General features: G+C 33.6%; 3 protein-coding genes across 4 annotated transcripts; 1 reads left to right on the top strand and 2 right to left on the bottom strand.

The window, feature by feature from the left end:
* Positions 1–293: 293 nt before the first annotated feature.
* cnir (cornichon-like protein) lies at positions 294–2,080 on the bottom strand. The gene is made up of 5 exons (XM_025306492.1): positions 1,738–2,080; positions 1,394–1,462; positions 1,019–1,272; positions 651–942; positions 294–419 (listed from the first exon to the last, which is right to left on the bottom strand). The coding sequence occupies exons 1-4, from the start codon at positions 1,816–1,818 to the stop codon at positions 876–878; spliced, it is 471 nt and encodes a 156-aa protein (XP_025162277.1). The 5' UTR covers positions 1,819–2,080; the 3' UTR covers positions 294–419; positions 651–875.
* Positions 2,081–2,341: 261 nt separating this feature from the next.
* Positions 2,342–9,407, top strand: mud (mushroom body defect). The gene is made up of 11 exons (XM_019842041.2): positions 2,342–2,477; positions 2,788–2,876; positions 2,945–3,003; positions 3,039–7,345; positions 7,421–7,713; positions 7,793–7,962; positions 8,033–8,187; positions 8,312–8,401; positions 8,502–8,564; positions 8,771–8,887; positions 8,971–9,407. Exons 1-11 carry the CDS (start codon positions 2,445–2,447, stop codon positions 9,034–9,036), a joined length of 5,442 nt encoding a protein of 1,813 aa, XP_019697600.2. The 5' UTR covers positions 2,342–2,444; the 3' UTR covers positions 9,037–9,407.
* Positions 9,408–9,574: 167 nt separating this feature from the next.
* SA1 (stromal antigen) lies at positions 9,575–18,049 on the bottom strand. Of its 2 annotated transcripts, XM_011143396.3 has the most exons (19): positions 17,909–18,049; positions 17,454–17,660; positions 17,219–17,382; positions 16,953–17,131; positions 16,692–16,865; positions 16,407–16,611; positions 15,980–16,309; positions 14,957–15,905; positions 14,642–14,875; positions 14,365–14,557; positions 14,099–14,285; positions 13,705–14,009; positions 13,408–13,619; positions 13,122–13,288; positions 12,854–12,905; positions 10,569–10,604; positions 10,219–10,392; positions 9,958–10,042; positions 9,847–9,864 (listed from the first exon to the last, which is right to left on the bottom strand). In XM_011143396.3, the coding sequence occupies exons 2-19, from the start codon at positions 17,630–17,632 to the stop codon at positions 9,847–9,849; spliced, it is 3,843 nt and encodes a 1,280-aa protein (XP_011141698.1). In that variant the 5' UTR covers positions 17,633–17,660; positions 17,909–18,049. The 2 variants fall into 2 exon arrangements, with proteins under 2 accessions (XP_019697601.1, XP_011141698.1); XM_019842042.2 differs by lacking the exon at positions 17,909–18,049 and having other exon boundaries at positions 9,575–9,864; positions 17,454–17,632.

Here is an 18,049-nt window from a genome sequence, read left to right as displayed (position 1 = left end):
TTCTGGCATGCTCAATGATAGCATTTCTTATCATCGACTCGGAGCCCATTTAAATGAGACAGTCGATGATGACAAGAGTCACGTGATGAAGCGCGATGAAGAAATTAGGTCGTGGTTCATTTCGCCAAAAAATGTTTGTCGTTAAACGTGATTATCGCTCTTGAGGAGCTGGAAGAGAGGAGGAGAGAATGAACCTCGATGGATAATACAATAGATCTCGCGAGGATTTTCATTCGGGAATGGCGTTCTTGCGATACACAGGATACACAGGATCTAGGCAATAAAATATGATATTAAAATAACACAGATGTATTATTATTCTTAAACATAATATATCTGTTATAATAAAGATTTACGCTTATGTTTTTACGACTAGAGACTTAGTCACTTGCATGTCTTATGCACACCTTGTGCAAATTCTACGAATACAATATAGACAAGTTACGTATAATAGGTGGTACATTGACATTTTTCGTACAGTTCCTATTTATTTCATTGGAAATTAGCACATTTTAAGGCCTTTAGATAAAAAATATCAAATTATTCAATATTCATGAGTAAAAAAAAAGGCAAACAAAAGAATTTATATGTTTAAATGTTTGGCATTTATTCCGATGAAATAAATAGGAACTTTAAACGATAATAATTACCTGAGAATATGTATATCCACCATAAATGACGACCGAGAAAACGCTCGCAAGCAATGACAATGTTTATCCTACATCCTAACTGCTTAAAAAATATGATGTGTATACCGTATGTGCACTGGATACGTTGCCCAAATAATCTTCAGAAACTTAAGTATGACTTGAGTATGAAAAAACATGAGCACGCATGTAAGAAAGGTGAATTTCTTCATATATACAATTATGAGATTATGCGTCTATTATATCATCCTCATTCCTGTTGATGGGGTCTCCCTTGAGCAACACAATAATCAGGCTGAAAAATTAACAGAACATTAAATATTTATTCTTTTCTTCTTTTGTTACATGGGACAAAATTAATGTTTACCTACCAATAGAGATAAATAAATAAGAACACAAGGCAATACCCAAGATGGATCATGACGTCGCGTATGTATTTCTTTAATTGACTGCGGTTATGAATCTCAGTGGGGTCATAAACTCCCATATTTCCGCTGGGAACACTAAAGTACTCGTAAAACAGCCATATTGTCATTGGTATATTCGCCAATGTTAACATTAGTTGTCCTTGTATTAACAAAAGAAACACCAGGAAAGAGTGTGCTATTAATTTCGGTAGTACTCCCTGTGACAAAATTGACGAGAAATACAGCAATTTATGATGTATTCATATTACAATTAACATTACACTGCTATCTAACAAGATTTCCCCCACCAAGTGGGTAACAAGATATACTCTCTATTACCATATTTAACTTGGAACAACATTCTTGCGCATTCAAATAATCGCATTCCAGATCTGACAGCGTTATTACCTGTACGACTTAGTTAAGGAGAATAATAATTAAGTATATACAAATGAATAATTAGTATTACCGGTCGTTTGTGATTCCTTTCCGTTTGAAACGAAATTTCAAAATGGCAGCCGCACGGCTGCCAAACTTGATACATAACAAATTACTGTTACACCGTTACGAGAAGTCTCTAGCCGGGGCCGACCAAGCCGATTTCACGTCGTAACCTCGATATATCAAAACACAACAGATATCGACTAGATACGATTAATAACGACATAATTAGCAAAGGATACGTAGTAAACCAGAAGAAATAACACGGAACCCGTATCAATCAATGCGATGACGAATAAAAACGGATCAGAAATCAAACCCATGATGCTACTACAACTGCACGAAGACGCAGCGGATCACATGCGGTTTATAGCCGCCAGTAGCGGCGATGTTCGTTGAATACCTGCTTCGCAACTTTTGACACACAGACGCTAACACGTCGCTCAAGTTTCGCCGCAAACCTTCACGAAACGAAATATTACTGACCGAAAAAATATATACTACGCGGTGTTACCAACTATAGCCTCGTTCAAGTTCTTCATCGGGAACTACATGCAGAACCATTTGCATAATCTATTCTAGACATTAAACTACAAACAAGAAATATTTATTATGCGCATCGATTATTGCATTTATGTGTGTTATGTTGAAATAAATTTATAACATGGAACATATAAGACACAGAAGTATAGATCAGGTGTAGACGATATAAACCTGATTTTCCCGATGAGTTTTGCAACACATCTCTTATCCAATAGGAGAATTTATTTTTGACGGAAGATAAATTTATGATTATCAAATTGGTAGCATTGAAAGCATCCGTTGTTCAAAATCAAACGACTTTAGACCTGTTGTTTGTGATGTGTGGCAAAGCAGTTATAACGTATGTTCTGAATTTTCTAATTTTTGCAATTGTAAATATATATTAGTGCAAATATATTAGTGCATTATGGAACATTGGGAACAGATTGTTGTAGAATGGGTAAGTAATTATTTTACGCACATTACATTATCATTACATAAAGAACATTATTTGTGAACAATTATACCAATTATTAAATTATTATTCTTGCAATCATGTAAATAAATTTTTCATTGCCTTTATTTTTGTAACATTTTTATGGTTTAATTATACATTAATTTATATTATGCTGCAAAATTTAATTATCTTTTAAAACCATACTGTTTACGGAAACTAATATACAGCAAAGTATATATTTTCATCCACCAGTAAATTTTAAATATGTTGACATATAATGACAATGTTAATGACAAATGTTTATATGTTATAGATTAACTGCTTAGATGTACTACAGGAACCTCTAAAAAGTACAGAAGAATTATACGATGGAATATTTTATATTAATTTATTGAATTTAATGTAAGTATATTCATATATTATCTAACAGTTTAATGAATATATAATTTATTTATTGTATCATGTTATAGATCCTGGACAAATGATAAACATAGTCATAGTCAAGAAAATATAACAAATTTCATGAAGAGTAAATATACATGTATATTCTTATCATCTTCATAGTCAATATTCTAAGTTTGAAAATATGTAACTTTAAAAATTCTTATTTTAATCATATATATTTTTTAACTAAAGCTAAAGTCATATATAGATATTATTTAGGAATTAATACATTTGCTTTTTTCATTATTGATTGTATAGATGAATATCCCAGCTTCAAGATTAACAAAGATGACAATACAGAACATATATACATTGCATCCTTGGTATTGATGCATGCGTCTCAAGCAACTGTGTTTCATACTCCAATGTGCAACAAGCTGAAACATGAAACACAGATTAAAATTAAAACTTTTCTTGAAAATATTTTGCCTCTTGGAAATGATGTCACTAAAGATACAATGAAGGAAGTTATTGCAGAATTAGTAGAAGATGCATCAAGAACTCCAAGTAGCCGTCAAACGCCACCACTGAAAGACTTTGTCAAGTCTCCTATTATGCGTTCAGCACATAGTAGTTATAAGATTATGACCGAACGAACTCGAGAACTAAGAGAATTGAGATGTAATTTAGATGTAGAACGATATAAAAACGCGGAACTACAGGACGACATAAAAATATATCAGGAGAAAATACAGAATCTAAAACTGAAACTGGAAGCAAATACAGCACAGTTGAAGACATTGCGAGATGAATGCATAAAACCAAGCACTCCTCAGCTTTCTAATAGAAAAGAGAATAATCCATCATGTGAGGATTATTACAAAAAGTACATCAATGACTTGGAAATTCAGTTGAGCAAACAGCAGAATGAAATAGATAATTTGGAGACAGAGAAGAATGTTCTATCAAAAACCTTAGCTTCTGTGCAAAGACAATCTATAAAATACGAAGAGAGTTTTGTAACCTGCGAGCGATCTTTGGAATTATTATCACGTAAAATGGAAATAAAGGACAGAGAATTGATTGAACTCAGAATGCATAATGAAGAATTACGCGTCCGTCTCAAAGAATTGAATAAAAATTGCATTACAGAGCAAAGTTTTGAAGTTGAGGATTCCATAGCACTATCACTTCCTGCCACTGTATCACTGAACAATAGTGAAGCCTTGAGTTCTGTGATTGAGATCCAACTCCAAGAAGCTAAAGAAGAATCTGCTATATTGCAAGCTCAAGTTGATTCTTTAAAAGGAAAGCTGGATATACTTACTAAAAATTACAAAGACACAATGGAATCAAATACAGATTTGCAACAAAAAGTAAAAATATTGGATACAGTTCAAACCGAGTTACGTGATGTACAAACGGAATTACATGCATCAAACACGAATATAAAAAATTTACAAGTGGAGAAAATTTCTCTTGTTGCACATAATGAAAATTTGAAAAGTTCACTTTCATCTAAGGAAAAAGAACTTTCTGAAACAGTACAACTAAGTACTATACTAAAGACAGAATTGGATGATTTAAAGATAAACATGGAAAACTTGAATGAATTGCTTGGAAATGAAAGGACTAAGTCTTTAGATTTAAATAACGCCCTTGAGCAAATTAAATTACAAGTATCCGAACATCTTACACACATTAATAAGTTAACTAATGAAAAAGATTCATACAAATCTTCTATTGAAAGCTGCAGTATAGATTTAAAGGCCATTTTACATCATGACAATCAATTTATTGAAGTTGTAACTGATAATGTAGATAATATGACATTGAGTGAACTTGTAAATTACTTTAATGTCATGTTATTGAATTACAATTCAGTATGTACTTCATATAAATCTGATATTAAAAAATTAGAAGAAACGATAGATGACATAAATGTAAACTTGCATAATCAGCAATTAACTGTTGCAACTTTAAAAGAACAAAATCATGAGACGCTTACGGAATTAGCTAATATTGTAAAAGACGGAAAGCAAAAGGATTTACTGTTGAATGAACAAAAGGAAATTATCTATAAATATTCGCAAGAAATCGAAATTTTAAAGGAAATCGCAAGTGAGAAACGTATTCTGGAAGAAGATGTACGTAAATTAACAAAAGATCTAACTGATCAACAATTGCTATTAAAATCTGCTATGGCATATTTTGGAAGATTGAAGGATATAACGAAAGATTTTCAACTAATGAAACAAGAAAGTCAACAGAAATTTATCGAATATCAAGAAGATGTTAAAATAACATTCGAAAGGATACATGATAACTATTATACATTATATCACAAATTGAGTAAAGTAGAGGAAGAAAAAGAAGAGTTAAAGAGTAACTTTAATTATATCAAGGAGGAATTATCAAACACCCAAATATCAAACTCTATATTACAAGAAAACTTATTAAAATATCAAAGTAAAATAAGTTCTTTAGAAGAAATAGAAAAGTTTCTCTGTAATGAATTAAATGAATCTAAACAAAATGTACAAAAATTACAAAAAACGAATAGTATACTAGAGAAGCAATATGCAACACTACAAATTGAAGCAAAAGACAACTTGCAAGATCAAATGTCAAAGAATACTACAATCTCACTGAAATTAAAAGATGCTAGGGACAAACTTAATTTATTAGAGCAAAATATGAACGAAACAATGACACAAATGGAATTAAAAAATACACAGATTAATGAATTACTTTCGGATATTTCTTCCTTAAAAGCTGAAAAAGATAACTTGATATGCTTGCATGAAGAAATATGTGTAGAGAAAGACAAAGAAATGAAATTAAAAGAAAAGACATTATTGATGTTGCAAAATAAAATAGAAAAGTTAATGAACGAAACAAATGAATCGGAAAAAAAGATGAAAGAGATAATTATTAATCTTCAAGAAGTAAGGTCTAGTCAAGATGCTGTATTAGCGACTCAGGAAACAGCTTTGAAAGAAAAATGTGTGCACATAGAAGAACTTCAACAGCAATTTGATAAATCCAAAGTAGTACTAAAAACAGAGCTTGAGAAGGAAAAGTTGTTGCATCGCGAATTGCAAGTTAAATTTGCAGAACTAGAAGATCAGATTCATGATCGAAACAAGACTATAGAAGAAATGCAAGAGAAACTAAAAGTAGTGAATGCAGACCTTGAGGCAAGCAAAGATTATTGTAAACTTATGGATGTAAATCAAACAAATATCGTAAAGCTGTGTCAAGAATTGGAATGTCCAACTAAAAGTTTGAATTCTACAATCATGGAGATATGCTCAGATTTTGATGTTTTTGACCAGAATTCATACGATACATTACAATATGAGTACGCGCATAAAGACAAAAGAACTGAAAATATTCTAAATATTATTAAGATGACTCTTCACGAACTACGCTTATCTCAGAAAGTAATCTCGCATTTATCTCTCACGAATACTGAATTAAACAAGACACTGGACGAACAACAGACACTAGTGGAAAATAGTAAAAAAGACAAGGAAGAAGTCTGCAATCTGAAAACCAGAATACGGGAATTGGAAATAATAGCACAAAAGCGGAATGATTATCTCAACAATATTATAAAAAGTAAGGAATCGCTAAAGGACATTGTGCAGAAAGTTTTTACTTCGCGAAATGACTTGGATACTGTTTTATCATCATCACTGCAAAAGTGGGACGAAATATTGTCCAAGTTTCAAAATATTCTACACAATGAAAATCCTATTAGCGAACAGTTCAAACAATTGCAAGCTAAGAAAGCAAGTCTTGAAAATATATTGTATAAATATCGTACAGACCATTTAGAAAACATTAAATATGTACTTGATATTTTATGGGAAAAGTTTCTATGGACAGAGAAGAAACTGCACGATACCTACCTATGTACAGTGCATGAAAAGGAATGTCTGGATATATTAACAAATGTGGAAGAAAATCAGTTTTCCAATGAGAAAATTATAATGGATTTAGAACTAGAGAAAAATAAGGCACTGTGTAATAATATATTAAAGTCTGAAGAAGAAATGCAATCTTTCATTGTTTTAGTCACCTCTTATGAAAATGGATTGAAATCTGGAGAAATCAAGACTCAGTCAGATATAGACAAGAAATTGCAAAACCAAATCAATCAGCTGACTAAAGAAAAAAAAGACTTGAAAAATACCATAGATTCTACGCGTTCGAGAAATGTGAAATTGGAAAAAAATATGGACGATCTTAGGATGGAACTAAAGAGATTAAAATCAGAGACAAAATCAATGGTTGACTTTGATGTAATGCGATCCCTAAAGGACGAATTGGAACGTATGAAAGAGCAAAATCAGCAATTAGAAAAGAAGCAGATAGAAAAGGATGAATCAAGCAAAACCGCGAAGCAAGAATTCGAAAGTCAATTAAGAAAAGTTCATGCTACGTATGAACAGAAACTGGAAGATATGAAGCAAAAAATGGTGAGTAGAGAAACGTCTATTCTGGCATGTATTTCGTATAAAAATTGCAACGTGGTATTATGATATTCATTTCAGAAAAAGGCCTACAACGAGCAAGTAGCAAAGTTAAACAGCAACCAGGAAAATATTATACAAGAAAAGTTGCAAAATCAAATGGAGTCAATGTGCCAGAAGCAAAGAGAAGAAATTAATAAGTACAAAACGCATGTCGGAGAATTGAGCTCGCAACTTTGGAGCGTGGGAGAGAAACTTCTGATAGAGCAGCAACAGAAGCAAGAAGCATTACAACGCTTAAAAGAACTGCAAGTTAAGCTCAAAGAAACCGAAACAAATCAACAGATATCCATGATTTCACGCAGAACTTCCAAGTATGTTTAAACGTATTGGAATATGTTACAAATATACTTATCAATTTAGAGGTCAATTAATCATTCAAATATATCGCAGACTGGAAAAGCAGGAGATGATACCTGAAAACGTACAGCAAACAACGCAAAGGGTAACAGTGATAACAGAAGAAACATTTGAGAGAAGGCATAGTGTTAGAAGTTTACAAGCAATGGGCAACGCATTTAAAGCGGAAGATGAGGAGGAAGTCTTTGACAACGTTTATCTAGGTATGCTTTACTACAAATGTGAGTATCAAGAATAACATTAAATTTTCTTACTGTATTAATCATGTTGCAGCGGACATGAAGACAGGCTATTGTTTGCCCAGTACGGACGTCAACCGTTTGTCCGTTTTACAAATGAGAAACGCTCAGTGTAAACCTCATCTGAAATCATCTTATCCGGCGGAAATGCAATTCCTTCCTCCGAGCTTGACCGAGGAAGATATAAAAGTAAGCGTCTTTTTAATGAATGCTACATATATTTATTGCAAATCTATATTATTATAAATACTTATTCGTTCTAAATATCGTCCACATTTATATTCCTATATATTCATGTATATCATGTTTGTAGTCAGGTTCTGTAACGGAAGATGTCTTTAACGATAGCCTCAGCCAGAGTCTTCTCCCAGATCAAAAGGCAAAGAAAAAAGATAGGTCTCAGGTAAGTATAATCGTGCTACTAAAGATCTATTGTCTCATAAAACTGTTATTTGTGAAATACTGTTTTGTCTATTTATGGTCATTTTGGTGTTCCTTTGTAGACGTCTTATAAAAAACCTGGTCCTCCGACACCAAGCAAAAACGGTGGAAGATTGTCGTTGCAGGTATACATACATATCTTTAAATGTTGTCCTTAACCTTATATTCCACATACAATTGATAGGTAAAAAATTTATCTGAAAATTTGCTAAAATAAAAAAATTGCGTCTATAAATAACGCTTCTTGTAACGCTTTCTTTGTAATCGTACGCATTGGGCGTTCGGTTATAAAGAAATAAACACTGAAAGTCCTTTTAATAATTTGTGGCAGGGTAATGAATTAAGGAGCCCGAGTTCACGCATCTTAAGAGAACGCAATGCAGATAGGAGGACAACAGCCACTCCCCATACATTGAAGCATCTGTTCACATTAAAACGGCAAGATGAAGTGAGTATAAAAATGAGTATATAAAAAATTGGTTTTAAAATTGGAATGGCGACCTATTACAAGTTAACATATATTTTTAACAGAATGCATCCAACACCCCAAAAGGCCGCAGAATCAGTAGTATTTTCCGCAAATCTCGTATGCAATAGGTGTCGCTGATCACGAACATCTCGTCACACTGTACAGAGTTAATTTATTGTTGTATATAGCATTTACAGCAATAAATTAACATGCACTAAAGCTAAAGAGATTTGTGATAACTACCACAGAATATTCTGTCGTCCTTGAGTGATATCGCATAAAGATTAGATATTATACACGTTTATAATTGAATTTTTCATAATCGTCCCTATATTCCATCATGATACACAAATCATAAATTATATTCTTTTACTATTTAATAATTGTATATAATTTTCGATCCATGAGCAATCGACATTTTATAATTTTACACAAAATGCAAGAATATAAAAGTGTAGAGATTATAAGTTATAAATTGTATAGAGGAAATAAAGTATATAATTTTAGAAATATATTCCTCAATTCACCATATCACGATATATACGTAAATAAAACCATATGAATAAGTTACCCCTATTTATTTAAAAAAATTATTAAATAGTTTTGGTTTTCTTATACTTAATATCTTTTTATATAAAAAATGTTCATAAAAATGGAGTATATATATATTGTAGTATTTATAACGGAACATATAATGAAATAAACTTAATTTCACGGGAAAACTGTAAGGATTTTACTTACGTAACTATTTTTGTAACATAACTGATAATAGCTGATCTACTATAATTTATTAATACTCGCTCCGAAAGCCTTTTCATGCCATATAACTTAAATATATTTTTCCATAATTCTCAGATGGCATAGTTGCTTTGAACATGTATCACAATCCAATTATCTAATTTTAGGGATAAGTAAAGCTTTTAGGGATTATACACATCTTATTCGGAATCAGATTCCTGCAATGAATTAATTTGTTTCAATATATAATTTATATGTATATGTCAGTATATGTGTGTATGCGTAAACTTAGCAGTATTGTTAAAATTTACCATATATTGCCCCTCAACATATCTGCCTGAATTTCTAGAAGTCCTCCGCAATTCTCTATGTTCCACATGCTCTTGACTTCTTCGTCTATTGTGAAAATATATATATTCTCTTTATTATATAATTCTGAGAGAGAGAGAGAGAGAGAGAGAGAGAGAGAGAGAGAGAGAGAGAGAGAGAGAGAGAGAGAGAGAGAGATATATATATATATATATATATACACATATATATCAAACAAAACGTATCAAACTATCGATACTCACGATCTTGACTGTATTTGTAATGTCTTGAGTTTACTATCGATATCTTGCGATGGACTTGTCGACGTATCTTCTATAGTAGCTAAGGGTGACGTTTGCACTTGAGCGGCATCGTTATTTTCATAGAATGTATTCATTTTGGGCCCACGCGTTATCACTACTTTATTAACTGGTAATCTGAAATAGAAAAATCGTTATACTGGCGCTAGACAAGTAACTGTACTTTATAATTCAAGTATTTACGATCTATAGTTGAAATGTCTTTTTTTTATTTATTTATTCATTATTCGTGCATTATTACTCTGTTACTTTCTTTCGCTCATACTTGGTTTGACAAAAGTGAAATTACTCACTGATTTTTCCTTGGAGCACGTTTTTTTTTATGCTTGCTGAAACGAAAACAGCCAATTTTATCAAATGAAAATATAATTATATCAATTTCCAAGGCAAAGGGACAAAAATTTGATAAATTAAAAAAAAAACTTACATGCACATGTATGATCAGTATATGAGAGCTGGTACATTCGAATTTATGATCTCATACATATACGTAGACAGCTAATTTCTAATTTATGTTATACTGGATGAGCGAAATGTATGAAAATTAATAACACAATATCAATATAGAATTAATCGAGAGAAAGGAGAGAGAGAGAGAGAGAGAGAGAAAGAGAGAGATGCAGACAAAAAATGATAATATACTTTCGTATGAAGGTGATTATAGAGAACGGCGTGTTACGAAAAGGAATGTTCACATCAATAATATTAAAATAGTGAACCAGAGATAAAGAGAAAGAAAGAAGAGAGAGAAAGAGAAGAAAATGTAAAACAAATGATGTATTCTCTCTCATATATTTGCTACATATTAATGATTAATAAGAAATGTACATTTCGCGCTTTTTTTCGTGACAATTTTTAATTTTAATAAAGTAGGACTTAGGAGCGCTGGGAGTACAGAGGGTCTTGTTTAAAGTAATCTCACATATTCATATCTATCACCAATTTGTATTATTAATATATAAACAGAATACAAAGTTTTAAGCTTACTTGATTTTAATCATTCGACAAAATACACACATCGTTCTCTATATACGATTTTTCTCATTTGTTTCAAAAATATTATAATCTGTGACAATATGATCTATCTCTTAATATTTTCTTATTCTAGTTTAGAAGTATGATTTGATAAACTGAACTAAGAGAAAGCAGGCAATAGGAATAATAAATTACATAAAAAGTTTCTTGTACAATTTTTGTCCCTCACATATAATTTTAGATACACAATTGATATACCTCTAAAAATATATTCTTTAAGATTCCTGGTACTTGCAGTAGTCATTTCAGATTATGATATCAGAAGTGAGAAAATATATATATATATATATATATATTCCAAATTCTTGCAAAGTATGTTAAAATAAAAAGATATGCATAAAATAACATTATATATATACATATGTATCCATAAAGTGACTTACGATCGATTGAGCAGAGATTTGTAAAATATTTTGAAAACTTTTTTTCTTTTAATTAACAAATAGCCGTACAATTAATATATACATACGGTCTAGTTAATTATATCATTTTAGTCATAATTTTAATTCAAGCTAATTTTAGGACTATTATATTATTCGAAAAAAATCATTGAAACAAAAGAAGTTTTCAATTTTACAATCTGCTTAATCAGTCCTAAGTTGTTATAGATTTTTTTTTATCTCAACATTGTAAGAATCTCGAACAAATATTTTTTCGGCCCTGACATCATAATCTAAGATAATCACGACAAGGAAACAGAAGCCTTAATTATATAATGATTGGATTGCCTGCAGCAAGCAATTCGTCAAAAATCACTACTCATGCAAACATAGAGGCAGAATAATCTTTTTCTTACAAATGGCAGTTACAGTAAATATTTATAGATTAGGCAGAAGCATGCAGTTATACTGCAAAGAACGAGATCATTAATATTTTTTTATAGAAAAATATAGATCTCTCTATTATTCAATCGCACACTCCTTAGTGCTTAGATGTTGATCTTGATGTCTCAAAATGGCGTGACGTGAATGTTATATATCCAAACGTGATAATTGAATTACACGCATCAATTTGTCGCTTTAAATCATGGTTGATAATTCGTGTAATACCAAATTTTTATAAATAAATTATAGATTGAACGGACTATAAGATATGAACAAAGCAAAATTCTATTAAGCGTTAATAAAATAATATAAGGCAGAAAGTGAAAAATATTAGTGATGTAATTTCTACCACTACTTCTCTACAAATCTACATTCTGCAAGCAACATTAATATCTTTACAGCTCTAGCAATAGTGAGAGAAAAAGCACATCTTATAATATGTGCATAGAACATATATCTGCGCTCTTCATTTTATGAACAGTATACACTTTTCATAGCATAGATCGCATTGCAAAAGCGAATAGAGACAAGCGTTTAGTTTGTATCGCAGCGATAATTGAGCATGATTAATTCGCTCAGTTAATGCCGATATGATTCGTGTGTTATCAAACAGTTACGTGTAACAGTTACTTGCAATTACAATCGAGTCTGTACTAATGACCAGTTTGACAGAAAAGAATAATTATATATCAGACTCTAGTCGGGTACACCTAACTCACCCTGAAAACTCATGATCAGAACCTTCATCAGGTTCATCCGCTTCTTCTTCCTCTGCAAAAGAAAGATATTATTGTTTAAACCAAGAGAGCGTAATGAATAACATAAAATTATTGAAACTTAATATCTTCATACGTAATTGTAACAGATTTGCAGATTGCTATAATGTTCTCTTGTCTAATTTAATTAACTTTGGAAGTTTTGCGCCTCTAACAGATTCACACATCTAAGACACTTCTCAAAATAGTGCTAAGAAGATAAATCTTTTACCAGCTAATTGATCCTTCTTGCGCCTTGTATAAGCTCGTTTACTCGTCACTGGAACTTGGTCAGTCTCGCCATGCAGCAAGCTGTTTCTGTACAAGAGCAAAGGTTGCCAGTCTTCCCCTCGCGACGACGGCATTCCAGCTTGCAATCGTCTGTCCAGGAAGTTAAGACTGCAATAAAACACACCATGATAAAACGCATGAGCATAGAGAATGCAGAATTGATTCAAATTTTATTTTCGAATCCTAATTCCTCTGAAAAATGTCACTTAACGACATGAAATACTCACACAACACGCTTGTCTTGTTTGAGAAGTTTATTCGTGAATTCGGACAATATTTCAAGATATGGTAGATTCGGTGGCGGGCCTGTAGGGTCCTGTTCGATACCGTCTGGTGGAGTAATGGCAAATAACACGCCCGAACGGTGCAGAGCCGTAATCGCTTCGCGATTTTTCACGGCGTCTAAACCGAAGGACAAAGCAAACCGCTTTGCGAGTTCCTGAGTGAGGAAACAAGTTCGGCGATTTTAGTTTATGTATTTTGTGTCTGTCTTATTGCGTAGTGGAACAAATATATCTACGTACTCTGATTGCAGTGAATTCTTCGCTGTTTCGATTCACTTTGCCTTTTTCAGCCACTATTTCGTTGTACAGGATGTTCAGACTATGCTGCATTGTTAGCGCGCAATTCGTTTTGTTGATATCTCTCGCCTTTCCCAGCGTGGTTTTAATGATGTCGCCGTAATCATTATAATATTTAACGTAATGCTTGAATACCTCGCCCGCGGCTTTCGTAGGAATCATATTGTAAACGATTAGCTTGCAGTAACCTGCTAAGAAATTCCTTCGCTTGTGCAACTCCTCGATCTTGGAGTGTTCGTCGTGTTCATCTGCGAAATAAATTTCGACGTATACCAGTAATATATATACACACATTGCTTTGCACTTTTCTCCAATGCTTATTCCAGGGTTCACTTACCATCCTCCTCTTCAAAGAAGACGTATTCTTGTATAAACCGGTTAAGCATGTTCTGCATTGCCTGATCGGGTTCGTACACCAACTGATGCATCAGTATATTGTTATGTGTAGTCAACTGATTACAAAACACCACTAACAGATCGCATATCGTGTTATATGCTTCTTCCCTCAATATCGGTGGTGACGGCTATTTCATTTGAAGCAAATATATGAGGATTATGAGAAATTTCGATTGTAATTGCAACTTATGTAAAATGTATGATTACAGTGACGTTATTGTCGCCGCTAACGAAATGGCGCATCGAGCCCATGAACGAGTGTAACCGTTCCTTCAGTTCTCGGCATTCATCTTCGCCGCGATTGCCAGAGTCCGTGGTTTCCATCAAGTGATTTTGGCCCCACAAAATAGCGAAGAAACAAGCGCTTATGCAATACTTAACTGCATCGAACGGTAAGCATCTGCAAGCAATACGTCACATGTACGACACATCAGAAGATATCGCACGTAAAGGAATATAGAGGAGAAAGAGGAAGAGAGAGTACTTCGAAGGATCCTTCGCATCTTCTATGTCTTTGTATAAAGAGTCCCATATATTCCACGGATTCATATTGTGACAAGAATAGAAGATAGAGACTTTCTTGAGTGACTGGATAACATTGAAAGTCTCATCCTCATCTGGGACTTCATCTCCTTCTATTAAATTCCGGTATTCATCGATAGCTTCTTTATATTTATTTACTATATAATCGATCAAAGTAGATCGAGCGACGTCGCATCTGCGTAAAAATTAATTAGATAGTACATGCCTTAAATATCAGATAGCAAAAGATAAGATTGGTTAAATGATAATAATATACCTGGTGAAGATAGCATGGCCTTCCACACACATGTGTTCTAAAGTTTTAGCCGCCGTGTCTAAGACTTCAGTGTCGTGCATTTTTTCTACAATGGTGTGAATTTTACTTAATAAGGAATCCAGATTTATCTCTTGTCTAGATTTTGTATAAATATCCAGGTCAAAGTATTGTGGGATCGCGAGCAAGTTGGCCAGTTTCTCAGGATCCGCCCTGTATTTGTCCAACAGAAGCGGTAACGTTTGAATGAAATGTTCCGTCAGTCTTTGCTTATCATCTTGAACTTGCTTCAGTTCCTTTACTGATAAGATCTTCCGAGTGGGTCCTCGACCGACCGGCGCCTCGCCCGTAGCGGCTTGTTTAATGCAACAAACCATCAACTCGATGAGGGAAGTTTCCTTCTGATTGTCCAACGCTTCCTCATCAGGACCGGCTTCCTCTAGCAAAAGGTCCGTCATGCATTCCCAGTCCTTCATCATTTGGTTAGTTTCGATCAGAGAGTCAACCAAATACGCTCCGTGCTCATGCAACTCGGACTCGATGAAGAACAAAACCAAGTCACGTATGAGAGGCGTATTCGGCAATCGCTTTTTGCCGCGCCTGGTCTTCACTCCCTCTACGGCTTCGTCGTCTGGGCGGAACAAACGTTCATTCAAGAATTCACCAGCCGCTTGCGCGACCGCACGATGAGACGAATAAACAAGCTCGTATACGTGCTCGCAATCTTTATCAGTGAGAATCTCTCTATGATGTTTAAGGATCGAGATAACCAGCTTTACAGCCTGCACCGCCACGTCGTACTCCTTGTCCAGCGTCATTGCGACGATTCTATCCTTAAATTTGCTGGTAAAGAGCTCGAGCTTTGTTTTTAATTCCTCCGAAGCGTACAATGGCTGCAATGCCTGCAGACACTTGAGTCTGACTTCTCCAACTTTGTCATGCAACGTCCAACCTGCAAAATTGAATGAAATTGTTAATTATAGTTTCCATTTTTATGTACAAAAATAGTTAAACGCGATTCCGCACCTATGTATTTCAAGTAAGAATCATCTAAGAAATTCTGGTGGAATTTCTTCATCCAAACTCCAATTTCTGCCATGCAAATTGCACGTATCTCCGGCAATGTATCCCTGTATCTGTGAACGAAGACCGACTTGAACATGTATGTAAGCATATTCTTAATTTCGTCCATATTTTCTTCCAATTCCTTTCGTTTTGCCATTAAAGATTCCAATCTGTCTGCTGCTCTTTTTTCTCGAGCCTTCTGTCTCTCAGCTTCATACTGTCGTTGCGTGTTATCCAAATTAATAGAGACAGTCAAAGCAACGTCTACCAAGGCTGTCATTAATTTCATGGCTATGCGTGAAACAAAGGAAAGTTTTGCATTTAATATCTGTTTCTATTCTATTCCAGATATAATTTTTAAGTGCCTTTCTAATTTGCTCAGGTCTACCTGCGAGTGTTGCGGTGTGCCTAAATGCTCTAACTTGTGAATCTGAGAGTCCAGTCAACAAAGAAATAACATTATCCATTAAGAACTGATCATATATAATAGAGTATTGGCACTGACGAACAAGAATTTGCACAAACTCGCAAAAGTTCGTACGAAACTTCTTCCATTGTTGTCCCGTCATTATCAATGGATATTCACCACTTTCCTGTAAGATAAAATTGTATAAACGAAAAGTTGTGTATAAACGAAAATTTGTTAAATATTAAAATACTTTAAGATACATACTTCGTCAAATTCTTCGGTCATTTTACGAATAATCGCTACATGTTCCATGGTAAGTTGCATTTCAGAAGTAATACGACCCTTACAACCACTTGCATTAATAAAAAATTGCATCAACATAAGTAGCGCATTTTCTCTGTTACTCTTGTACTTTTCTATCCAATCATCGACAATAGTCTGTGGAATAACATTTGTACCCTAAAATTTACTTGATACACTAACGTTAAATCATCATTTCAGTATAAAACATAATCAGTAACATACAGTAAGTGTAGAACGATTATTTCTAATAACGTAGTAAAGACTAGCTTCATCTTCCAGACTATGTGAGTGATGTGTTCTTTTGCCACGTCCTCTTCCACCACTACCTCTGCCTCTTCCACTAGGTGATGGAGTATAATCAGCATCGATTTCTTTGTACTTAGGTTGCTGTACCACACCTCCTTTTGAGCCAAACATGGAAATGTGTTTGAACTGAACTTTATACAATTTTTCACATTAATATCCACAAAACATAAGTTTACTCATACCACGCATCCTGGCACGTGTATTTCTTGTAATCCTCATGTTAGGAGTAGCAGGTGTCATGGGAGCTTCGAACTGTGTCTGATTGTCAAAGTTTCCTGACTGCTCTTGGTATTGCTGTTGAGATGTACCTGGTGAACTATAGCTCTCTGAGGAATAATGCTCTGGACTATAAATATAAGATGAGTTAAGTGGAATTAACATGGTACTTTCATCAGCTTATTGATATTGGATATTCACGTAGGATTGTGTAATGGAGTTTGAGATGCTTGATTATACGATGTGTACCCGCTGTAAGAATCATTTGCATCTCCACCCGAATTGTCATTCATTGGTGTCATAGGTGTCATTGGAGTTTCATACTCTGGTGGCACCGGATCGTCCATCCGGATACGTTTACCTCCTCTTCTGTGCATCATCCTGTCTTGCTTTTACACTCTAATGTATCTGAAATGAAGAGAAACTATGGAAATTAATCATGAAATGATTATATGTGAAAGTTACGCGAAAAATTCAATGAAGAATGCGATATATTTATTAATAAGTACAATTTCGTCAATAAAAAATATTAAAAAATCGAAATTGCAATATTCCGATAAGCATATTAACAAAGAAATTCCTTGTACAGGAAAGATTTCTCAGTAATTTAACCAACAAGTCAAAATGTACGAAAATGTTAAACACAAATAATTCACTCGTTTCTGTTTGATGCCATTGCTTGCGTTGCTTGCGTTCAACAAAAGTTAAGGCCGTTGCACGTAGATGAATTTAACCGTAAACGTAAGGCCGCAAGAAAACTGACCAATCTCAGTCGATTATTCCTCTAGTGCAAGGAG

The sequence above is a fragment of the Harpegnathos saltator genome, unplaced genomic scaffold (assembly GCF_003227715.2).
Source record: "Harpegnathos saltator strain DR-91 unplaced genomic scaffold, Hsal_v8.6 scaffold124, whole genome shotgun sequence".
In the NCBI taxonomy this organism is placed as follows: domain Eukaryota; kingdom Metazoa; phylum Arthropoda; class Insecta; order Hymenoptera; family Formicidae; genus Harpegnathos; species Harpegnathos saltator.
Note: the sequence above shows the minus strand (reverse complement) of the source record. Positions and strands in the feature narration are given on the sequence as shown.